Source organism: Mycteria americana, chromosome Z (genome assembly GCF_035582795.1).
Source record: "Mycteria americana isolate JAX WOST 10 ecotype Jacksonville Zoo and Gardens chromosome Z, USCA_MyAme_1.0, whole genome shotgun sequence".
Lineage (NCBI taxonomy): Eukaryota > Metazoa > Chordata > Aves > Ciconiiformes > Ciconiidae > Mycteria > Mycteria americana.
In genome coordinates this window covers 14,132,926-14,159,483 of record NC_134396.1, presented here as the reverse complement: position 1 = coordinate 14,159,483, position 26,558 = coordinate 14,132,926, and the positions used below count along the sequence as shown (strand labels likewise).

Sequence of the window (26,558 nt, the reverse complement as noted above, 5' to 3'; positions counted from 1 at the left end):
ACAGGTGATCTTATATGTATATTTTGTTTGAAATTCTGTCTATATTTGATAATGTTTCAAAGCTAGTGTTTTTTAAAACTGCTTATGTAATTCCCTAGTGTGGTGGGTTGACCTTGGCTGGATGCCAGGTGCCCACCAAGCCACTCTTATCACTCCCCTCCTCAGCAGGACAGGATGGGGAGAAAATAAGATGGAAAAAAGCTTGTGCGTCAAGATAAAGGCCATTTAGTAAAACAAAAGGAAAAGCCATGTGTGGAAACAAAGGAAAACAAAAGATTTGTTCTGTACTTCCCATCAGCAGGCGATATCCAGCCACTTCCCGGGAAGTAGGGCTTCAGTAAGCGTAGCGGTTGCTCTGGAAAACAAACACATTATAATAACGAGTGCTCCCCCCCCCCCCCCCCCCCCCCCCCCCTTAGCTTTTATTGCTGAGCAGATGTCATATGGTATGGAATATCCCTTTGGTCAGTTTGGGTTAGCTGTCCTGGCTACGTCCCCTGTCAAGGTTTTGCCAACCCCCAGCCTACTGATGAGGAGGGACTGTGGGAGAGACAGCCTTGGTGCTGTGCGAGCACTGCTCAGCAGTAGCCAAAACACCGGTGTGTTATCAACACCTTTCTAGCTACCCATACAAAGCGCAGCACTATGAGGGCTGCTATGGGGAAAATTAACTCCAGCTCAGACAGACCCAATACACCTAGCAATCAGATAAGTCAGTTTGCAGGAGTCCCATCTTCATGTCTTCCTGCTCACAGGAATTGAACTTCTATATTTAGATTTCTTAGACACTAATAAACCTCATGTATTTATATTTTCTGATTAGCATTTTCTTCTGTCTAATTTGCTCTAATCTGGTTGAGATATTCAAATACTAACTGCGTGAGTCAGTGGAAGAGTAACTCTTCAGACTGGTAGTTAGTGCAAGTACTAGATTAAGAGTGGTTCATTGAGCCTGCTCCAGCGATTATTTCAATTGTTTATTCAAAGAGGAGCAAAAGGAGGAATACGGCTAAAACAGGCTAAAGACCACTAGATAAGAATGCTGGAATCCTTCTGTGGCAGTAAGGATTTCCTCCTAATCTGTTTTTTGACAGAAGATAGCTATGATTGATAGGTATTTTTTCTTTATGTTGTTTTTTACCATTACACTTTTTATGATTAAAATGGGAAGGCTGAATTAGTGTTTCAAAATATTTACTATGTCACTAACATTCCTTAACAGATCATACAAAATAAAATACTAAATCTAGAGTTTGATACTCAGCAAAACAGTGCAGGTATTTACTGCTTAACATTTGCCCCTATATATGTGAGTTCATCCTCTTCTGTGTCATAGTAAAATATTTGTTACAGAATAAATCTTACAGTGTTGAGTCTTGTTAAAGTATACTGATGATTTCTGTGAAGATGTTTATAATTGTTTTCTTTAAATTTAGCAAATGAAGTATTTGTGGTAGTTCATCATTGAACTATAGCTTCAATTCCTTGTGTGTTGTAAATCACCTGAATGATAGGCAACTTACTGTATATTTCACGTGAATTTTCTCTTGCAAGATATACAGAAGTTGCTCCATTTATGAAGAGCTGTCTCAATGTAGCTCTGCATTTTTCTCACTGCCTTTATGCTAGAATCATTGAACCACTGTATCTTTGAACTTACTACATTATTTTATCTTACTAAAAGAGCAACTAACCTAATAAACCGTTCCCTTTGTCCCTCTTTTGATCACAATCTGAACTATTTCTCTTGATCAGAGGAACGACTTAGTTAAGGATGTGTTATTATTGTAGATGTAATTGATCAGTGAGATAAACTGTTTTTATTATTTTGAACACTAGAGGGCATGGAAGTGTGTTTCCAGAGGGAGAGAAATGCTTTGCAAGTAAGTTAAAGCACTTCTGAAATCCCATGGCTTTCATGATCTCAAAACCTATGGGAAGCTGGATTGGTTTACAGCACCACAGAATCACTCAGGGGGGGAAGGCACCTCTGGAAATGCTCTAGTCCAACCCCCCTGCTCAAGCAGGGTCACCTGGAGCAGGTGGTCCAAGACCGTGTTGCTTGATTAACTTTACGGATTTATTAGTAATTTTGATGTGCTCTGAACATGAGGTGGCCAAAAATATTACGCTATAGTATTGTGTCATTTTTTATTTCAGTCAAGAAATCTTGAATAAATTCATTATAGTGAATTTTCTTCAGTCACCTGCAACAACAAATGGTCTAATACTACTTTTGGATCTGTTCAGCTTTTAGGGTAACTTGCAATGCCAAGCATTGCCTCTTTATTTCATCCTCTTCCGCAAGTTAATTCTCATTATTTATGTTAGGAACTTTATTATAGTACTTTCTGTATAAAATCTAAATAAAACTGTTCTCGTCATCTTATATTGCAATTCTTGTGTCAGGATTTTTTTTGTGCAATTAAATAAGTCACTAAAACTAAAGGAATTAATTATAAATATAATTCTTTTAATTTTCAAAACCTTGAGGAGAAAATTAATGGGGATAAATATACTGAAAAATTAATAAAAATGTAATATTTTTTTCTGCCTGAAGTATAATTCCTTGTTTAAAGATGCAGTTTATATTATAACAGGTTTTGATCGCATTAGTGTCATGTGTTAAGCAGATTCCAGTCCTAGTTCAAGTACTGATTTTCTTTTTGGTTTAGGTTAAATCAGCTAAGTTCCCTACTTCAACTTCCATTTTTCTTAAATGAGAAAATAGTTTTTACTTCCAGATCGATAATCTGCTTTTTAATAAGCTAGTGAAAAAATCAAAGCAAAATAGATATTTAAAATGATATTCAATAAGTAGTTTCACAAATTAGGTTCTCTTAGAATACAAAATGCATAGTATGTTGGTTCAGTCAATTTATTCCCAGCACTTCCTGGGAAGCTTGCATTTTAAATCAATATTTATGTATTTTAGACAAGAGAGTTGATCTCCACTGTTTTCTAGCAGGCAGCTCTTCTGGGTTTTTCCAGTGTTTTTGTCTGCCATGTTGACTACCATTCCACCCTACTCATTTCCAGGGGGGTATATTTTTCATGCAGGCTAAACCAAAACCAGTTTGCTAATTCTCTAGCAAATGGGTCCTAGGCAGCCCTAATGCCTTTCCTCTAATTGTTCCTTTCTTTGGAATAAGACTTTGATGCATAACACATATGTCCCCATTTAAGAACCTACCTATAAATATTGTCTATCATCTTTGAAAGACAGATTAACTTGCTTATCTGAGCATCAGGAGAATTGATACATGCTTTTTAACTGTCACACAAACAAGCAGAGTTGCAAAGACTTTAAGACTCAGATTTCCCAAGTCTTGCTGGCAATGTTAATTCTATCTTCTTGTGGTCAGGAATTAAAGTAGGATCTTTATTTCCATCTTTACAAAAGACCACTTAATACTATACATGATGGAAATGGGATTTCTTATATGTGTTAACAGAAAATTCAGTAAATTAAAACGTAGACTATAAACTTAGCTTGTTTCTTTTACATTTCAGTACTGTCCAAAGCTGTCCCGTTTTTGCCCTTGTCCTAAGGCAGGACTTCTCAAATTAGCTCTGATCTAAGTGGCTCTGAAGCCACTTCTGTTGCAGTCAGCTAGAAGTAGAATGGGTTCCTGCCAAATAGTTCTTGAAATCCCACTAAAAACATAGGATTGGAAGTGTTCAGGGCAAGGAATGACTCTAATTCATGATCCTCTGATAGGTCTTTGAGGAATCAGGGGATTGTTTAATGTCCCTAGGAACAACTGAAAGTTTTCCTAGGTAATTTGCTGAATATACATTTTGCTTATTTGCGAAATCCCCTTTCAATGAGCCAGCTCCAAACATGAGCCAAAGGTGCCTGGTAATCGTTTACACAAGCTCTTCAATTTCATTTGTACTAAAATTAGGTTCCTCAGTAATTCTTGAGACACCATTTGTCCTTGAAGTATATCAGCATCCTTTGAAAGAATGGATAAATAGATGAGCTTTGATTTAAGCAATGATTTAAAAAATAATGACCACAACATATATTTGGATGGTATCCCTTTGTTTTGTTTTGTTTTTTTTTTTTTGGTAAATACAGATGATACAATTTATTGGAAAATTGTCCAGAATAAGAGCATTTCTATACCACATGTTATTTAATCTGGCTTTCTATTTAAAAACTATACTTTCAATTGTGGCTTTTACAGGATTTTGTAGTTTGTAACCCTTTGGACTGCAGATCAGTGTGCAGAGCTTGTGTAATGGCTATAGATGACCATATAATTCTGTACCAAGGATAACATCTGCGCTGCACAGGCTGCAGGAATTGCCAATAAATTCAGAGAAAAACCTTGCTCAGTAAAAGCTCTTTGTGCAAACTCCGTAGAAAACTTGACTAGACACATTTCAATAGCCTTAACATTCCTGCCTGGTCTAGCACCTTCCTTTCCTTCATGATTAAACCAAATTATTTCTGAGCTCAGGTCTCTCCTGGCTTTCATTCTGATATTCCCTTCTTGATGCTATCTGTCACCTATAGGAGATAGTGTCTGTGTGCTTGTTTAATGAAACTGGTATCTGTTTAGGCTGGTACATTTTTGACATCTCTCTTCTTGCTCTCCGGTATTAGTACTTTAATCTCTAGGAAAGAATTTCACACTTTTTTTATCTTACATACATTTAGTTCTCCATGTGATTTGCTTCCAGCACAGACACATTCATTCTACTTTCTGAGCAAGAGCTTACTGCTTCATTGCGTGGCTTTAGTAACAATGACCAGAGCAGTAAACTTTCACTTTAAATTAGTCACCACTATTTCTTTAAGAATAATTTCCACACAACAGATATATGAGAGGCCACAAATAGTTCATGACTGATGAGACAAAACCTTTCAATACGTGCATCTCAAATCAGGTTATATTATAATCCGTAAAGCTAGCACTAGCAAAAAATTACATTACTCTAAAGTTACTGAAAGAGCAAAACTCAGGTATTTTGTGATGTTTTCAGAATTTTTTATATTTCCTATTTACAGAATCAATGTGTGAGTGAGTTCTTATGCATGCATGTTTATATGTCTTCCTTCTAGCTAATTTTTAACCATGTATGATTTCCACAAAATTTAATGGTTTTATAAGAATCTGGGAGATAATTAAACTGTTGGAAGTTCACAATTATAGTAGAATAGATACGTAAAACACCCTAGAGCTGCTTTTTTGACAGAAGGGCTGCAGGCTATGCTGACTCATTATTAATCACCAAAAAAAATCTTACAGGAGAGCATTCTTGTGAATGCTTCAACCTCAGGAATAGTATCAGTACTACAAACCACTTCAGAAACTGTTGTTCAAGTGGAAAGGTCTTACTGAAATATTCCCATTTAGCCACCTATAAGGCAGCCAGATTTTTTTACAGAAACAAGGGCTGCAGAATTAAGCATTAAAGCCAACAAGGGATGATAACTAATAATAATCAGAAAGAATTTGCAGTGGAAAGATATAATAGTCCTGGGTAGAATCTTATTTAAGTTTAACAAAATATAGTCAGCACATGCATTTTTCTTGATCCTTAGTCCCCAGTGAAATAATTTGTCATTTTTTTTTCACTGAACACATTAATAGGGCCAAGCTGGTACAATAAATAATATATTCAGACTTTCTGACCTGTTAAAATACATCAGAGCGATGGAAAAAAGGAAAGACTGAACAAAATGTACTTGCCTTTTGAGGGGTTGAAAGTTCAGACTTTCAGTTTATTATTCAAAGTCAGAATTAGGCGGGGTGTTTTCTGCTGGTGTGATTCTTTTTTCAGATGGAAAAAGAATACTTCAAAGTCAGAATGCTTCTTTCAGGAGAAAATACCTGTGTCACGGAAGTATAACATTCTGAACAGGAATAACATGAAAAATGCAAATTAGAACTTTTACAAAAATAAACGTCAAGTTATCTAACAACTAAATGAAATGTGGAAAATAATTTTATTTAATTCTAGGCCTTAGGTATTCTTAGCCTTCCAGCATAAACTTCTGTTGCGGTAGCTCTATGTGAAACTCTAGACACTATCATGCTACTGGGGAAAATTAAAATGCAAGTTTATCCTATATTCAAATGGTTTACTCCTAATTCTTGTTTTGTCAGTTGTCTTTCATTCCTTTCTTGGTAATGGCAAGAGAGGGAGGACAAAAGCTGGAAAAATATCTTGTCTGTAATAAAATGTGTGTAAATATTATTAAACTATTTAGAATTCAGATTGTGCAGGCCATCTCTTTGAAACAGTAAGTAAATATTTGATTTTAGCTACATAATACTCAGTGCCATTTTGTTTGGAGATGTCCAACTAAACCATCAGGCAGTGTTCAAAACCAGAAGGAATAACTCTGGGAGAAGCATCTGTAAAATACTGTATATTCTAATGTAAACCATTCTGCCCACTGTGATGACCCCAGTTTGAACTCTTTCAGAGTTTCCAGTTGTTGATAAATAACCATTTTTTAAACAACAAAGTTGATATATTGCTATTGTCGCAATAGTAGCTGTAACATCCTTTTTCTCAAAGTACAACACTGCATACAATAGACCAACATGCAGGGCAGAGGCTTTGGGAAGGCTGCCCAGGGAAGGAGCACGACCGCAGTATGCGGGAGCCACGTAGGGAGCATGCAAGAAAGCCGCGTTGCTTTCCACAACTTACAGAGTAATAACGTCAATTGTTTTTCTCTGTTTCCTACATCTACCGCTACTTCATCTATCAAAATGGGAAGCAGTGGTCCTGTCCCCTTTCCCGTGTTGCTCAAGAGGCAGTTGGTTGAGTTGCAGCCCCTCTGCCCACGGTGCAACGCGCTGCCAGTGTAACGTCCCTCCGGCCACCCGCTCAGGACGGCACGTGTCAAATGCAGCTGATGAAGCTGGCCTAGGAGTTTGTCACAGGTTGCACCGGACCGAAGAGATCAAGGCATAAGGGGGAGACGACTTAAAGAAACTATCATAGGAGTCATACTGTCTGGGTCCAGGCTATACTTCTGTCACGTGCTGTTGAACAGCACAAGCTGTCACACGTCCCGATGCTGTTGTGGGTTCCCATCATATGACCCAAAACATGGACGTGGGTTAAAGTAAAGTGGAGATCTCTGAAAAAACACCATCGTCACCACTGGTGAGCCTCCTGGCTGCAGTCCCCTTAAAGCTATAATTGTTTGATACACTGAGAGGAATTTAGGCATAAAACTTGGCCCTTTGAGTTCTAAAATGTGTCAGGACATAGCTGGGAAAGTGAACTGAGTCTGCAAAGATATTTATGCTTATCACCAGACCTGCTTACTACCAAGAGCTTTTACACTTACATGATTTCAACTGACCAAAAAAGAAGTCTAATTTCATGTGGGTTACTGTGTTCATTATTCATTTAAATTTCACATTTTTAATTATGAAAAATATTATTTTGCTATTCATTTGTATGCACCTTTTCTAAAAAAAGTAGCAGTAGTTTACATATCTGGGAGAACAGTAAAAGAAATGTTTCCTTAATAGTTCACTCTTTGTAGCTCCTGTAAACCTGAAGCCATCAATAATGACATACTACAGCGGTGCCACTGACCAGCTAGGAGTGTGAAGCTGATATCCCAATATCTGTCAAAAATGTAGAGCAAAAGTTGCAATCACAAAACTGCATAGAATTTCAAAGATACTGCACCATAAATGTTTATTGCAGTATGCATTTCTATAAGAGTTCTGGATTATCACTGAGTGCAATGATTGATTTTACCTCTTTTATATAAAACTAGATATTTGTTTACTCATGCTATTGAGCTATTTTTTCCACAAAATCCTGCCTACACATAACACCTTAATGTCAAACATTTTTATGTTCTTTGAGTGCTTCTCGAAATGTTGCTTTCTTTTTGTCTGAAAGAAAATAAAAAAGGCAGGAAGAGCCTAGCGACTTCTCTGTAAAAGTCAAGGTGTATTATAGAGTTATTTACGCCTTCATTTCCTTGAATTTCCATAAACACTGTGATTTCTTTTGATACAGTGATCTACTGCATGCCACTATATAGTGACAATAAGTGTTTTTGATATCAAGGTGTAAATTTAGTCTTTTGTAATCTTGTAAGAAGCTTATTTCTATGACCTTATTGTGTTGGCTGCATTAGCAGGTTTAGTGCAATAGTGAAGGAAGGGCACTAAGGAGGAGGCAAGAGAGCTCATAATAAGCATGTTTGGTTCCATTTCCTTTATAAAAAAAGAAAAAACAAATGTTGCTGCTGTATTAATGTGTTGTACAAAATCATTTTTAGAAACAGAATGTGAAAAGGAAATATACCTGGCAATATTAAGTTATTTAGGATGTAATTCTAAAAATGCAGCCTACCTTGGTTTTATTTGCCAGAAGAGAAACATTGATTTTGGCAACGCTCACATCCAGTACTATCGTTCAGGTATGTTTAAAGTGATCTATTAATCATTAAAATTGAATGATTTCATGATTGTGACTATAGCGTATGATACCCAGAGAGCACCTTACTAACCATTGTTGGAATGATCACAATTCTATTCCTGTGGAAATTAGATGCTATATTATTATAATTTACTTATATAGTATATTCTTTTAATCTGCTCAAAAACAATGTGACTTTTGGCCTGGAAACACCGACTTCACTTATGAATCCCATATATTCAAAACTTATTTCATGGTGAGAAGAGATTTATTGTCAGTTGGCCCTGTAGTGCATTTATCAGTGTAACAGAAGAAAAATGATTCCTCCAAAGAGCAACATATACCCAGTTATAGTATATTTATAATTTTTCTGAAGAGTGTAGTTTCTCATAGTACCCTTTACCATGAAAATAGTACATTTCGTCAGATAATCGATTGATGGACATAATTTATCCCTATGAACTTATTTTTCTGACTGTCTGACCTTTTCCAGTAGAGCCCTGAGTAATCCTAAATTTTAATTTTTAACTTTGCTCTGAGTGAATACTCAATTTCTCATCCATCACCTTTCTTATGAATAAAAATATCTGGGTTAGATTTCTTTCAAAGATCGCCTGAATTAGAGAATCCTCTGCTTACCAGTGCTGGGAGATCATAGCCACATTCAGAGTTGGTAGAGGAAATAATGGTGGCCTCGCTGGCATGACCTCAGTTGGTGTCCGAATTGAATCGTAGGCCGTTTGCCTTCAACACTACTAGTGCTAGGCTGAAACAATTGTATGTGAGAGTTGGGGCTTGATTTAAAAATAAAAAACCAAACCAAAACAAAAAAAACCCCCAAACCAGCAAAACAAAAAAACCAAAAAGACACCAAACCAGAATGTCTCCAGCTAGCAGAGAACTGAGTTCAGTTCTCAAAGTCACTGGCAGTAATTCAGTACGGGGAGCAATGTCTTTGAGAAAAGCTGCCAAGAGGCCTGAAAATTATCTACCGGTCTGAGACATACTTCTTAGAGTGGCTGATCTCTCGTAGATGATTAAGCCCTTTCAGAAAAGCTACTTAATGTAGCTGATTCTCTTTAGAAATTGTGAGGAAGGAGGACACACTTGAAGAGAGTTAAGAATTAAACAAAGAGGCAATTGAGGGGTTTGCGGGCATGTTTTCAATAGCAGTTTTACTCCCTTGTTACTAGCTCTTTACTGTGCCATGGGGGGACACATCGGGGGACATAGCAGATTTTGGTTTGGAGTTGTTTTTGGGGATTTGGGGGTTTTTTTCTGCATACTCCTTAGCTGTCTGATGCCAGCTGAAAGAGAGTGTTCAAGTATAATCCATATTAAAAGTACTTTCAACAGACTGTTAAGAGTTTGAAGGCCTTTGTCTGGGCAGCAGTGAATAATCAGAGCACTGGCTATTTCTGGTCTGCCTTAGTTCTACAGTTCTGTGCTCTTTAGTGGTTGCTATAACTATCCCAAGGGTTTACCATAAGAGTTCTCACTTGAATAATGCGATAAGAGCCCTGAATATAGGAAACGTTCATGCAAAGGGCAAGTCTCACGCAGCAGGAAATCCCAGTTATCCCTTCTAGCATGTGCTCTCAGCCAGCTACATCTCTGCCAAAGCATACCGTAGGAAAAGGACATTCCCTTACACAGTTATAAGTGCTTCATGATTAGTGCGGGGCACCTCCAGCACAACTGTCCTGCTTCCCCTCAGGGATATATTTTTTAGACGATTTTAGAATTAACTTTGCCAATGGCCTTTCTGTGGGATCCTTTTGGAGCCTATATCCCTCGTCCATCTCCAAGAAATAAGATGAGATTTCGCTTTTTGAAGTCCTACAGGTATCTCTTCTAGTGGCTTACGGTGTAATTGACAGTGATAATAGTTGCAACTGTGGCTCTTTTTTATTTTTCTATAGAATTATAGTATATAAAAATTTGGAAATGTCTTGCATTAATTGTGACTCTCTTGAGCTTGTAAAGGCTTTGCTGAACATGTATATCAGGAAAATAGTAATTGTTTCTGTGTGATTGGAAAATATTATGAATAAGTGACCATGGAAGTTTATGAAACTGCACTTTTCAAACAAATAATAATTTTGAATATTTTTTGCACTTCAAGTTGGGAAAAAGTAGATTAACATTTATGTCAGTGTTCTTATAAAAATATTAATTATAAATATTGTCAGTACTTATTATAAGTAAACATATTTAGTTATAAACATGACACAATGATACAGCATATCAAATCTGAATTAATATTGTATAACCAGAAAACCATATTTGTTAAATATTTTTGTGTTCAACAGTTTAAAAGTAAGTATAACCAATGAAAAAAACACGCAGATTATATTTTTTCCTTCACTGTTATTTAAAAATAACAATAGCAAAGTATGTTTTCCATTATTTATTGTACTGCTTTTTGCAATTGAACCAATACTTGTTTTACAACTTCCTCACGTTTATCTAATAGATGCAATATACGTTTTCAAGTATAAAATTCGTAAGATCCTCCTGTTTGTATATATTGCATTGAAGAACTTACTACATATCATCTTAATGATAACTTTTTAATATTAATTGATGTAACAGTCTCATTTATTTGCACATGTGTACAATATCAAATGCCCAGGAAACTAAATGCTTTATGTAGGATTATCGATAGCAAACACTGTCTATGTGAATACTGTAAAAAAACCTGGCTAGGTACAGCCCAACTTCTCTCAGTGTTTTCTTTTGCAAAAGCTAGGTTGAATAGACAGTAAAAAGATGGTATCTATAATAGTTTCTAAAAGTTCAAAACTAGATCATATAATCATATAATTCAGTTGAGATTCTCTTAAGGAAATCTTCTTAACATGGATTTTTTGCTTAAAGAAAGCTACTCATGTTTCTTTTACAAACTTATATCACTGTTGCAGAAGCAAAAAGAAAAATATTTCAAGTAGCATGTTAATATCGGATTGGATTATTTTGATGATTAACTTATGTAAATATAGCACATTGTCTAATTTTTCAATCTAACAAAGTGAAAATAGTCTTAAAACTTGTTAATAAAAACAAAAAGCAAGGAACCCTTATCTAAAGTCCAGAGGTGTGAATGAATTTTTTCTTACCATAGAGAAAGTGTTACATGTTTGTTTTTCAAGAGCTTTAAAGAATTAGCATGAGGTTGAAGATAATTTTATAGAAACTGGGTCATAGTTGTATTATCGAATGTGAGCCATTTTTGTTGTTACTATGTAATTTCACTGTAAGTTTTGACTGAGAAGAGGATTAAAAATCCTTAATATACATATTGCCATGTCACTGCCATGGCTCCATTCACACTGTAGGTTATATTTAGAAATCTACTACAAAATTTTACAGTACCCGGTCCCTATGTAACTTAATAACCTTGTTTATGTCAACTGACAGTTCTGCTCACGTCACTCAACTATCTGATGTCAAGGGGCTTTGGTTTCTAAAACTGAATACCTGATAGTACCATCCAGGCTTTCCATGATGAACATTGTTCAGCAAACCATGCTGTTCTACTTCATAATCTTAATTTAAATTGTGAAATTGGTCATGATTTTAAAATTTCTTTTGCTACATTTTGCACAAAAACCTAGTGTTTCTTCTGTGGGATACTTACAATCTATTGGTTAAATGGACCATTATGTTTTAATTCACATATTTCATTTTTGGGAGATTCTGTGATACATTGATGCCTCCTTATAGCCAAATAGTGATTTGAGTTTCTTTGCTGATCAGCAAGTGCTGGGGTTTACATCTTTCAGAAGGTGGTGGAAGAGCCAGGCTAATGCAAGTTTTCCCAGAGTAGGAAAAAAATATGCCTTGAGACAATGCAATTTTTCTAGGAAGAGCTGGAATGCAATGCAGTCACTTAGAGTTCCTCCTCCTCTGCCCTTCCCATCAAATAAACCATAGCTTAAAGCCTCAGCAAATTGCACTGAACAAAAACAGGAAAGCAGACCAAAAAAACTGGTAGAGATTCACTTAAGATTTAGTATACGCCAGAAGTGCAAGTATTCACAGCATTAGCTGTAAAGCCAAGGCCAGAGTGGGTACTTCACAGATAAGAAAACTCAGGAGACCACCAAATCATTTCACAATTTTAGTATATTTTTGAGGCCGGAGAAGGAGGAGGATTGTTTAGTTTTGTAGGGAGGTGTGCCTATCCTGCTTTCTAGCAGATGAACATTCTTCTAGTCTAATACAAAAAAAATATTTGTAAGTCTTTATTCTGTTTCCAGGACTCACAGACAAGCTTGCCTCTTTTCCTTTTTTTCCTTTTCTTTTTTTCTTTTCTTTTTTTTCTTTTTAAAGCCTTGAGTCTCTCTAAACTGAAGCGCACCTAATTTCCTGAAATGCAGACGGGAATCGTGTTTCCTGCTGCATTTAGCTTTGCTCAGGAAAATACCACTAGATGTGACTGATATGACTGTAAAAACTGAGTCCTAATAGTAGCACAGTTACGCTTTAGAGCCTCCCAAGACCTCTGAAGAAAGGATAGAGACAGAAGCCTTCTTCCTGACCTCTGAATCCTATCATGCATGGATGACAAGGAACTAAAACACCTATCAAAACTTCCTACACATAACCGAGACGTATGAATAAGAACATGCTATAGGACACTCAATCCTTCTAGATGCTGAACACTCACATCTCCCACTGACTTAATGACAGGTCCTCAGGACCACTTGGAAGATTATCCAGAGGCAGCAGGATCTGCCCTGATTGTCCAGCTGGTCATTAAGTCTTTTTTCACAATGAAGGATTTGTGAATAACTCAGAGTGAAAATCTACTGAGTAAAACCTGTTTGTGGAGAGAATTTTGTAGAGGTTGTAAGCTCCAAAGTAAACGGGTGTTATGGAGAAATGACACTGGCAATAGTATGCATTAAATTGAATAATCAGAGAATTAGTAAGTTTGTTAAATTATTGCAGTGTCAGAACTACATCTTTGTTTGGTTAGCTATGAAGATGCACTTCCTGAGACAGTAATCATGAAACTTATATCTTCATATGGAAAAGAAAGAATGGTTCTTTGTTGTTTTATGTGAGCTTCTTTTGTTCCTTCCTCTGCTTTCTTCTGTTTTTCTTCTTTGGCTGCCATCTGGCATATTTCCCTGGACTGGAGCAATGGTCATGTGGCTGAAGGTACTGCCAACACCGCTTCTGCAGCCAGCTGCTCGCGGCATTCGTACATAAGGAGGCAGATTCCCTCCTGCCAGATAATTGCACTCCAAGCCACTAAACTCTTGGGAGCTGGGCTGGAAAGTGGAATCTCTCTCTCAAACAGCAATTTTCAGGAATCCCGTCTCTAAGGGGATTTCTTAATGATGTCAAAGCTTTCTTAGTGAGCAGAGTGTAATATTCTAACTTTTTTGTTATTATAAGCCTTGTAATGAAATGGGAATAGAACCTAGATTAAAGTTTATTATTTTATTTATTAGGGATTAGAGTCCCCTCATGCTGGAACTAGTTTGGTTCTTTTTGACTAGTCATTCAACATTCTGTGGGAAATAAGATATTCAAATGCATAGTGTGGACTTTTCTAGCGAACATGATGAGTCACACAGCCATGTCACCGTTAAAATGATGTTTTGAGTCTCACTCAGACTTATTTTAGACAAATCTGCATGCCAAAATATCATCATACCCAATTCAGACATTTGGTTACGTTAATTTGAAATCTTGGGAACAGTGGCAGAATAGCAAGGCATATTGCTAGTCAGGTTAAGTAGCAGTAGGAAAGCAAGTGCAAGTGAATCTTACTTGACGCTCGGTGTTGCTGCAGACTTACGTCCTTGACAAAACTGCTGACAGAGTCCCTGATAATGACTAAATATAAAGAGTCTCTGCACCATTTCCTAAAACCTCAGAAAGTCAAGTCCCAGTCCATAGGTCCCCAACGGCAGGGAAAAAACAGAAGACAAGTAACATGTTCAAAAGTTTCAGCTTTTGCTTAAATTTCTCAGATGTAGTTCATCCTCACACAGATAGGTTGAGTGAGTGTATCGCAGTGGGACAGGTTGAGCCTGTCAGTGTTTCTTATTGCTGCTTTGGACTAGCGTTGCCTGAGTGCTTATTCTGTGGGATTTTGTTGTTCTTACTACTGCCTTGGAAGTGATTTAGTTAGTGTAAAATAAACAGAAAACATAGGTATTTTATCAACAAGTTTTTTCCAGTTTATGCTTAAGTAAGTTCTAACAGCCTAGACTCATGCTAAGCCAGAACCTGTATGAATAACCATCAGGAAATGCTCTTTTATACACAGTGAAGTGAATTATGATGACTAGTGTTACTATGGTTTGCAATAAATAAATGGCTGGGCTTTGCTGTTTGTGGCTGGAACAATCCCCATACAAAGCTGGCCTTCCAGATTAGGCTGAGAGCAGACATTAGAATCCCTTGGGATGCAGAAAAAGATTACACCAACCTTAAACACCAGGAAATACTGTTTGATTTACAAATTTTAGATGTCCGTAGATATTTATGTTAATGTCAGGACTATCTGACTTGCAATTCCCTGATGTATAACAAATTCTAGGAGCACTATAAATAGAACTATCATTCAATCTGATACCGAATACATCAGGAACAAGCTGACGCTAGTTCAGCATGTACCATGTCAAAATGTTGTAATTAATTTCTAGATACTGCATTAAACAAGAAGAGCAGCGGCACGGGGGTAACCTAAAAATGTTTATTTTATGCCACTGTAGAATATATTTATGTCCATTGTGGGTCTGAATAGATCTTTTTTTTTATTGCAAAGGAAGTTGAAAATCTGCAATTTCTTGTTGGAACTAGTAAATACAATTTATTTCTGAGCCCCAGAAACCACTAAGAACTATAGGTCATTTATTGTTTCAGTTGTCTCTATGAAAGCTGTATGTAAGTGTTAATTGAAAACTTCTGCTATGTGCTAAAAGGTAATTTAAGGCTCTAATGTGCCTTTCTTCATGAGGCAAAAAAGAAAAAAGGAAGGGCCTGGCACACACACCAGTCTGGTATCCTTAGCCGTAGGGGTGTTGTTATATTTCATCACAGGGGTGGTCCATGCCAGCTAATCCAGCTCCTGGTCTGTGACAGCAGCCAGCAGCAACCGTTTGAGAGAGAACAGTAAGAAACTTGGTGGTTACAGTATAATCTTCCTTGAGGGAGAATCTCCTCAACATCTTCAGTAGTTCCCTATGTATGAGTACTCCAGAACTGTCCTCACTGTATGTTTTGCTTACTCTAACAGGTCTGGGTATTTTACTTATTCACAGCAAATTTTGATAATTTTTTTAATAAAAAAGTTGCTGAATTTTTGGCTTCAGCAGTATCTTTTGACACTCACTTCCACAAGTGAAATCTCTGCGATGTGCAGGAGTTTCTTCATTCTGTTGTCATCTTTTGCTTTGGAACGTTTTAAGTAGTATTGACACCTTATGTTGCTAAAGGGTTAGTTCTTGTTTTAGATATTTGTGTACCACTCTTGATCATCAGCTAAGTCATCTATATTTTCACTGCCTCTTTTCACATGGAAAAATTTAGCGTCCATATCATTCATGTTGCAGATCTCTTAACCCCTCCTCCTATTGCAGTGTTCCTTCTAACACAGAGTGACTAGAAGTAAACCCAGAGCTTCTGATAAGGACACATGGTCTAGATAAATTATAATATTCTCATGGAAGTACAATTTTAATAACATTTCTATTATAACATTTCCACTATTACCCTCTATGTAATTTCTGATGTAGTTTAACAGATTTACTGATTAACTAATTTTGAGTCATGAGCAATAACCTCCCATTCCATTAAATACCTGGTAGTGTCTGTACTGGCCAGACTAGATATTCTGTGTTTATAACCCTGTCGGAATAGTCTCGCTTCCATTATTACTATGTACTTTTTCTCTTATTCCATGTATGCCCGTTCTCTTTCCTGTGAGAGAAGTTTACAAGGACACAGTATTGAGTGAAGGCAACAGGGATCATTGCAGGAGGTAGAATTTCAATCTCACTGGAAATTTTGCATTTCTAAAAGAAAAAAAATCCCTCATGATGAATAGCCAGTTTTACACAATTTTCTATGGGAAGAATATTTCTTTTTTTTTAAGATAATGAAATATAAAATGTGATTTAGATTTTTTTTATAGCCTCTCTTCTTCAGGATTCCTGACTTCTTAGGTTAGAAAGTCCTTCAGGCAAGCTGCCAGAATCCAGGCAACCACAGAAATTGGGGGTCTCAGCAGTAGGAGGAGACAGATGCTTCCCATCAACACATTCATGCAGTTGGTCATTATATGCATGTATATATACACATTATATACATATATATGTATGCATTATATACATATAGAGATACATGTATTATATATACCATATGCACACACACGCGTGTGTGTGTGTGTGTATATATCCTACGTTAAAGTGAGCAAACTGTCAGAAGTTTGCCAGGAAGAAGCTGAATACGCAGTACTTACTTTATTGTTTGTCCACATGAACTCAGCTTTCCTTTATTTATTTTACCTTTGCAACATTTCCAGTCAATACTTGGCTCTTTAGTGGCTTAGCTTTCAGAGGCTTTGGTACAAATTTCTGTTGAAGTTGTAAAAGCAAAATGACACAGCAGAACAAACAACAGCAAAGCCTAAGAATATCTATCGTCTCTCCCAAGCAGGATCAGATAAACTCCTCTTAACACTAGCTGAAGTTATTTAGCTAGTGAAGAAACCTAAAATGGAAGAAAGCAAAACTACTTAAGTGGGATATAATTGGCTCCAGATGGAGAATGGGAGGCTTCATATTTCCTTGGTTATAACAGATGTAGGTGAAGCAAAAAGCCAAATATAAAAAAAAGAAAACTACAAAATAACTCCAGCTCGAGCTACATATGTATTACTCTAATATACCCTATGAGTTACCCTGTGAATCCAACTTAATCTGCGGTTGCTGTGAAGTGAGCCATACCAGATATTTCAGTGTCCTCATGTCACTTCATCTGGAGGCACCTTTTCCTTCCCCAGGCTCTTTCCAGAGACGACGAGGCACCTGCCGCCCTTGTTACAAGCCGCTACAGAAGTGCTAGCACCGAACAAAAGCACTTGGGCAGGTTGACACTCTTCAGTGTCTTTCTTTCCATTTGCTTTGTCAGGAACTATATTTGGCTCACATCAGATGTGCTGTGAGAAGCTTCTCATCCGCAGAGAAAACACAGGGAGTTGATGCTCCAAGGGAAAATTTGCCAGTTTCTTAAATGGTGAATTCTCTGCTTCTGTATATGACCATTTTAGGTGTATAGAGCACAAGGAGGATGGCTGGATGGCTGGCTGAAGCTTTCATCCCTTCCAAAGGGGAATGCGTGCCTAGGGAACAGCACATCAGGGTTGGTTGTTTTGTTTTGTGGTCGGTTTTTTTTTTTTTTTTTTTTTCAAATTAGAAACACTCTAGTCTCTTCTGTTCAATTTAAAGTTCTCTTTTCCTTTTGGTAAACTGAAATGTGGCAATACCTGGAACTCATAACTGCTAATTAAAATATTGCAGATGGAGCAGGATCTGCTGCTCAGACAGCTCTGCTGTAAGGCAGAAGCATCATGGAGCACTATGCAAATAATGCAGGTTTTTACCTTAATTCATATGACACTAATAGGTGTGGATATTTTCTTATGTTTACTTTGTTTTCCTAAGTGTGTGAAACATGTTTCAACTTCTAGGTAACCATCCAATTACATAACTTTTCCTTGCTTTTTGCTCCTCTTACTTGTAAAATAAAAAGAAAATGGAAAAGAATACAGTCATGCAAACATTAAATGGGAAAAGCAGAGAAGTTTTAAGCAACAAAGTTCATCTGTTTTATATCATGCTTTGGAAGCCAAGCCAAATGTTTCAACATCATTTGCACTCCATTGAACCAGGGACTGAACAGTCAGAATATTGATAATTTGAAAACTGGGGTATGTCTGTAAAACAGTAGAAGTCAAATCCACTGAGTTAGGGTTTTACTGGTGGTAGAGGAGAAAATTAAGTTTCTTCTAAACATTGTAGAAGGAAAATACTCCCATGAATTTTCTGTGAAATATCTAGAAGTGATGGTTCCTGAACAGAAGAGTCATTGGCACCTGAGAATCAGGAAGAAGGTTACATTATACTAGCATGTGTGGTTAATCTGTCAGCCTTCTGAAACAATATATTGATTTTTGCAGATATTTTTCTATTTCAAATAGAAAGGGAAAAAAAAAGACATTCGTGCAATTTCTTAACATTAATCCCAGCATCCAGATGGTTCCCTTAATGAGGGAATCATGCAGTCTTATTGGGCATGTAAGTTGCAAACTGCATTTGTTCCATGTTTCTTCTTGGCCACAGTCTCTGTCTAAGCTCTCTCCCACATGACACAGTACAGTGTATATTGGAACATGGCATATTTTGAGGCTTATCCGAATTTGGCATAAAAATACATGTAGTTCTGTTTTCTGATAAACTCTGCTTGGGATCACAGAAAACAAAAGGAATTCTAGCCAGAGTGGTTTTGCAGTGCAAATACAAGCACATTTTAATGCCAAAATAATACTTATTGTTTATAGATAAGAATATTAATGATATAACACAGATGGTATACTAACTTATACTTGGGGACAATAGCAAAATGTAGTGTGAGCTCATTAAAAATCTTTTTCAAGATACAGGCAAAATTTCATCCTCACATGCAAAGAAACAGATACCACTGTGATCCAAGGGCTTAAGTTTTGCTGTCATGGTTCTTCCTGCTTGGCTATGCCTGCCAGGATATCATAAAAAGATACAAGATTTTAAGTATGCTGTGCATACTTTTCAGTCTGGACTTCTAAATACACCAAATATTAGCCTGCAATTCCATATAAAATTTAAATAGAAATATGTAGTAATCCAGGTATTGTCTGTTGAACACATAACCATACCATGATGTGATTGTCTTATCACGCTGAATGTCAAAAACTGTGTGTTTTTGTAAAATTTTGATGGGAAAGCTCTTTTTGAGGTAGCTTGATAGTATCAGAAAGTGCTAGCTGGACTGGTTTTAGTGAGTGCCGTGTGAGGGCCCTGATTTTTCCTTGGTTGTACCTACACAGTGAATAAAACAGCCCAGGAATCCTTCCAGCTGGTGAACTGGGACTAGCTGGCATGGTAGGGCTAGTGTCCATAATGCTAACCTCTCCAGCTCCCTGGAGCAGAATGTGAGGGGACAAAATACTCATCTGGAGAGGTCCTTGGTCCAGGGCTCAGGTGGTCCATAGTAGTCTCCAAACCAAGAAGGGTTTACTCCCTTTCTGCTCCATTAAAATAAACTGATCACAGTTTTCTAGTGGACTGTATTATATTGTGCTTGATTATATTACAGTACTGTCAACTCCAACTGTTTCTAATGACTTAGAGAATCACACGAGTTTGTTTAAAAAGTCATCTTTTTTTTTTTTTCTTTTTTGTCCTCACGTAGTTAAATCTAAAAGGGTTTCCCAAAACCAGAAAAGCCAGGAGCTTTCTTAAGATGCAGTTTGAGATTTTTATCTCATAGCTGGACTCTAGGAGCTTTAAGGAAAATACCTTAGTCTGTGAGACCAGAAATAACATTTCAGAGGTTGGCAGAGCAGGATAATGTGACTTTGACAGTCACACCCTTTATTTATCTTTATTTATCTAAAATAACTTTATTTATGTAAAATTCTACTTTTCACAGCACAGAGGGTGGAATTGTGACCCAGACTGCTCCTCACAATGCCCTACTCTTTCTTCTGGAGTTCAAAGTAGAAAGTTGTTACGTGTTAGTATAAGGGATTCACCCAGGAGGCTGTTAGCATGCAAAACTCACCAGCCTCTTCTTCAATACTCTTTCAAGAAGTAGATTTCCCAGCTGTATGATGGGACTGTTTTAAGATGTAAAGAAAGCAGCAGACAATCCCGGAAAAGCTGTGCTCTGTCCACTGAGAAAGAGATTTGCTGAATTTGCACTTTCTTCACCCTTTCAAAGGAACAGTTGATCTTTGACCAAGAAGATATTTCATAATTTGGACCATTCATTTTGAATTAATTTGTAATTTTGATTATAGTTTATAATAGCTAATATAAGTTTAAGTGAAGGAGAACAAAAAGCAGTCAGAGGATGTCAGTGAAAATTATTTATTACAGTGCAGAACTGTCTGATGGACCTGCAGTTTGCCAGCTTCTTAACTTTGATAAAGAGAAATAAATGGATGTTATTAGCAATTTATTGTAAATATTATTTCATATGATACTTCTAAATGGTTTAGGTAACATTTCTTTTTGGTACAATATATTCTTTTGATCCTGGAACATTTCATTCACTGTTAAATGTCATGCACTCTGTTACTATAAAAGGGTAAGAGTAAAACTGCTTCCAAGAACACACTGTTTCAGTAAGACTTGAGCTTGTTCATGCCAGCTCTTCGGGTTTACAGACAAAGTCACTTCCCTCAAAATAGCCACTTTAGGAGTTATGGTAATAATGTAAAGCAACGTAAAGCAGTTTGTGGTAAGAATGTAAAGAATGTAATTCTTAGGCATCTGCATTTGAAGTCCTACAGCTCTTATCTTAACTTCAGTGCAGCAGCAGCATTTTTGCATTTATACTGGCTAGGTTAGGAAAGTGAAGTATGACTGTACTGTTAGAAAGACATTATGGCTCTAACATACTTAAGGAAAGCAATTTTTTTCTTCAATAAATTTTACATCTGTAGTTTACGAACATTTTTATATTAAATATTTTTACGTATAACCTAAATAATTGTTTTTCATTTTCGTTGTTATCTATTCCTATTCCTTAATTGAAGAATTTCTACCATGTTCTTGGAATTTATTTCTGGCTAACAAATTGCCTGCTTTAGTTACCTTCTTTCTGTTCGTTGTGTCACTAAGTTTACGTAATAGCACTACAATTTGATTTACCATTAGTAGAGTAATGGTTTTTTGCTCATAACACGTTTATAGAAAAATCTTTTATTTTCATACTTGGCAGGAAGATAAAGAAAAAGTTGTCTTTATTTTGTGTATTTCTAATAATCTAGTGATTTTCTTAGGCTTTGTCAATATCCCTTTAAGTTAAAATTCAAAATAGTCTGATATTATTTTTCATCTACAAATGTTGGGTTGCACAGTAGCATCTCAATACCTGTGGACTGAGAGCTGCAAATTAAGAAACAGGTAACTGCAGAAATTTCAGAGGAGTCGCAGAATTAACTTCTACAGCTTTAATACCCAGCTTGGATTTGGCTACATGACAGAAAAATATGGGGCAAAGAGTCAAAAGGAGAGAAGAAAGAACTGTTAGGGGGCGAAAAGCAGACAGATGAGAGGGGTGGTGTACAGTGACGTACGGCCACTGTCTAAGCAATCATCAGCAAAAGCTGCGTCATACTGCTACAGCTCAGTTCTTTTATTTCTCCCTTTTGCAGGGCTGAAATTGTTTCCCAGCTGCCTAGAGACTTTTGATCTGTAATACCTATCTTTAGCAAAACAAGATTTGCAGCTCCTTAGGAACAGGAGTTCCTGGAGGTGACAGTCTGCCCCACTGGGTTACCTTCATGGATACACCTTACTGAGTTCAAGAGACCAAGATATGCATTCGCCTTACCTGAATATAAATTAACCTATTTGAATTATTGTTATAATAAATAACCAATAATTTGTGTAATGGCCAGGTATAGGTCAGAGCCATCCCAAGTTGCCAGTAACAAGCAGCACCTTGATTAGAGTCATTTAACAGCTTCATTACAGTTTTCAAGGCAAAATTTTATGGAAAATTGCTAGGTGTTTTGTAGACAAACATGGCAGGCCAGTGGTACTGCCACTCAGAAAGTTCCTCTTCCAGGCCACAGAGCGTATTAATAAAAGTTTTACATTGCTGTTTATCGGCTCTATATCTCTCACAGCCACTGTAATTGCAGAAGCATTTATTTCATTTCTTTTTCAAAGCAACACTACCATGTTGAATTTAGTATCAAGACAAAAGATTTTCTTTGTGGTTCTTGTTGACAGATTTTCAGAATGTGTAAACTACATGTTAATGCCTCCATCAATTAATTTTAATCAAAAATATGGCAAAAACTTACAGGCTTTCTAAAGAAGACCTTTTTAATGAAAGAAATACCATTTAAGTAATGCTACTGGAAACTTAATTTACAAACTTAGCTGCCTTACTGTCCAGGTCACCAAAGTGGCCTTCAAGTGCTGACATTTCCTGGAATATCAACTCATAGAACAAAAACAGCATTCCTGCTCCACATGTGCCCTTAGGTATGTACACTTTAAAGCAGTAGGCACTTCAAACCAGTACTACATGAGCTCCTCCCTCTTTGAACTGCTTCAAAGTGATCTCGTCAACGCTGTAAAATTTAGGTCGTGTAAAGTATCACCTTGAAACCTTGCATTTAATCTTCAATCCTTCTGAGATGGTACGCAAAGTTAGGTTTTGATGGTGAGGAAGTCAGGAGGTTTTGTTGTTACTGCTTTCCATTTTTAGTTCAAATACAAAATTGTACTTGATTTTTCCTCTGCAAAAAAGAAAAATTCTGGAGGCCTAGTTAAACTAGACAATGCAGTGCAACTGTAGGACACTGTTCATTGTTGACTATTCCTGATCCTGCTATACAAAAGTCAAATATACTATAAAAACAACGATACATTTTACTTGTCATTTTGTATGCACTGAAGTTCATGTACAGTCTTCTGTAGCACACTGCTGTTACTGTCCAGTATGTTAGACAGACCAAAGTACAGGGAAAAATTTTCAGGAATTGGCTCTTTGACTTCTATTTGATTTGGTTCAACTTTGAGACTTGCATGTTTTGTGAGAAAGTAGTAAAAAAGTATGAAATAGTGCTCAGAAAAAAAAATGCTGGGGTAGTTCAGCTTCTTGCGAATTATGCCAGCAAATTTACAGGGAAAAATGCTTTCCAAGATACATGTGAAACCATGTTAACTGAACTGAACTGAACCTTATCTTGCTGAGATGTCAGGAAAGTGACATACCACAATAAACAAATTCAGATTGTTTAAAACCAAGGAAAATACCTGGACTGTGAGAGGTTTTGAGAATCATTTAGCATGAAATTCAAACGGATAACATGGGAGTATGGATATCTTCATGTTGCTAACTTCTATATGTTGGAAGAGAAAAGTGACAGCAGAGCACACATAAACAAAGATACACCCCTAAGATGTGAAGAGGGTCTCCAGTTCATCCAAATACAAACCTGATTAATTAAGCTGCAAATGCTTTAGCTCATTCTTCATTATGTATTTTATTTTTTGTTGGTGATAGTATCATATTTTTAAATAAAAACATAGGGCCGTATTTGTTAGGTGAGGTTTCTACCTTACTCTTCCTGCAATCTGAGTTTTTAAAAACTGTCGTAATACATTATTAGTGGTGCTTTTTTCTCTACCAATGTAAATAATCACTCAGTTTACTGGGGTTTTTTCTGTGCTTTATTTTTTCCTATAACATAGAGACGGTGTTTGCTGAAGATATAATGCAAAATGAGGCAGGAAAGTGTTATTAGCAATCATCAACTTCAATTTATAAATCAATTGCAACAGAGTAAAAATCAGTGCGTGTATCTAAAATCTGTCGGGTAAACTAAATGTATTGAGCAGTTAAATATCACTTTGTGTACTTAATAGGTGTGTCTGCTGTAGCAGGGCTTAATCCTTCAGGAATAATGGCCCATCAGCTGAGCCTGAAAGAGATCCCAGACTGATTTCAGATATGGATAAAAAAATAAACAGTAGGGGCAGAACTGAGATCTGAAGTCTAAATTGAAGAAAAGCAAGTAAAGTATTATTGGAGCATGTTCTGTAAGGTCTTATTTTAAAATGTCTTTTTTTTTTGGTAGTAGTAGTATTTGTTTATAGTATGCGTCATGTTTTCCACTTTAGGGAAAATAGGTTACTTTTTTGAGTGTTATACCTACCAAGGGAAAAGCAACATACTCTGTTGCTCCAATGTAGCTGCTCCAGCTTATCAAAAGAGCTTATGTTAAAAAAGCTGAAGTGAGATAACTTTGAATGTGGCGCTCTCATGCATATTCAGATTTAAACCACAGATTCATGTCTATACCACAGATGAGAATTACTGAAGTTCTATCAGTTCCATATATCTGTGGATAAATCACTGCAGGCGAGAAAGACTCAAGTTATTAATTTTGTTTTAAATACTACATATTGCAAGAGATAAAAGATCAAATAAGTTTTGTATTCAAACTAAAACTAGACCAAAACCAGGATATGTAGAGGATGAAAGGATGACTGTATTGTAGAAGAGGCCTTACAGTTGTTTATAAAAGTGATTTAACTATTCTGATGTTCAATGACTTTTTTTCATTAAGATTTCAGTTGCTGATAAGAGTTGAAGAGAACTTTCTGTCAGGGAAGTAATTCAAGTTTTTCTAAAGCTCAGTGCATTTTTTTCTTACTCTTATCTCTAAAGGTCCATTAACCCCTTCTCTGTCTTAGTATACTGAGCTGAAGGAGGCCTATTTTAAATGGCATTCTCAGAAAACAAAACAATACCCGAAGGATTTGCCTGAACTCTAAAGGCAAAATTCTTAGGCCCACAAGCAGAGTTTTAATGTTTTGATATATTAAGAAGGCCAATGCATCTCCAAAGCCACCACAGTCAATATCTTTCACAACAGAAGGATCAAAATCCATAGATCCTACATCTGCTCCTCATCAATGTAATATACTTTATCCCATGCACTGGATGTCATCATAGAAACCATGTGAGTCAAAATACACAAGTTCTGCAATCTAGAATCATCTTTCTGAAGCAACGGAGGAAGGTCAGAAACAACAGCAGTCATGTTGTATCTCATCCCTCAGTGTGACACACAAAGGACACCTAGCAATATCTTCAAAAGGCAAGCCTGGGAATTAAAAGTTGTCATTTTACTGGACACTAAAATTAGTAGAATCCACAGAGACATTGGTTTTTCAGTCTTATCTTTTCCCCATCCTCCCACTGGCCACCTTCTATTCTGTAGATGCTGTTTCTCTCTTTTTGCTCTCCATGGATCTGCTATTTGTTCCCTTTCCAGCATCCCTTTCTTCTTCAGAGGTACTGCATTTTTTTTTCTCTAGGTCTAATTAATGAACAGAGTTAGATTAAACTAAGAACACGTTTGGTTCTAATTCATGTTAGTCTTTTGGTTACTGCTTCTTAGATCTAGACGAAAGGATTGTGTATGCAAACTTTGTTACCTTTTTCTAGTACTGTCAACTCACTTTTTGAAAGACACCTTCTTCTGCAAATCTGACTTCTTTAGAAATGTCTTGCATTGATTATGAACTCACAAAATTAACACATTTAAACTCTGTTTTTCTGGTACTACAGATTTCATCGTCAGTATCTACATTTTTGAAAACTTGGATTCAGGTCCTAGAATAGTCTCAGATCTTGTCCTGTTTTATTTCAAAAACCAAAACAATCCTTCTCTGACATCCTTGTTCTTTTACAAGTTAAGAGCAGACATTGTTTTGGTACAAATAGCTGCTGGCCCACATTTTGGAAATACACGGTCATCCCTAACAAGGTTGTGAATGAGTAGACCTGAAGGTACTCTGTGCGTTCTCCCTGAGACCCCTGAGCCTCCAGTGGTGTGCAGCCTGGCGCACACCTGTGTCAGGCAGGGCAGCCACGGATGTTACTGCTTCATTCACTGGGACTGTGTGTGCAGGGGGTCCTGTGTTAAAAAAATATGCACATCCTCCGACAAGAGGACATGAATCCTTTATGAACTGCAAAGCAGAGGACTGCAACCATAATTTTAGTAGCGGTGTTTTTTAAATGGGTTTCTAATTTGCTTGAGTTAAAATAATGTTTTTCTGTTTCTAGGTTATTCTCTTTCTTTATCTTTTAGAAAATGTTTTTTTTTTTTTTTAGGAAATGCGGTGTTGTAAGGTTGATGAACACCTTTTATTTAAAAAATCTCACTAAGTCAAGAAGAGAAAGACTTGGTGCCTTTCCTCTTTTTTTTAATTCAAGATTCTTTCTTCTGCATTTAACACAGCAGCAAACGTCTAGAAGGAAGTTAGCTGGATTGGATTCAGTGGTTAAAAATAGAGATAGCTTTGCTAATCAACTAC

The 26,558-nt window shown here is 36.6% G+C and overlaps 1 protein-coding gene across 4 annotated transcripts in view; it reads left to right on the top strand.

Annotated features, from left to right (window-relative positions):
- PDE4D (phosphodiesterase 4D) overlaps positions 1-26,558 on the top strand; it is a 479,877-nt gene that overhangs the window by 288,296 nt on the left and 165,023 nt on the right. The window contains exon 1 of one of the 4 annotated variants that reach the window (XM_075526395.1): positions 10,087-10,263. The exons of the other annotated variants lie outside the window; for them this stretch is intronic. Within the exon in view, the coding sequence (XP_075382510.1) occupies positions 10,175-10,263 (89 nt within the window). The 5' untranslated portion in view covers positions 10,087-10,174. Of the gene's footprint in view, positions 1-10,086; positions 10,264-26,558 lie in introns of those variants that run through there. 4 annotated transcript variants of the gene reach the window in all.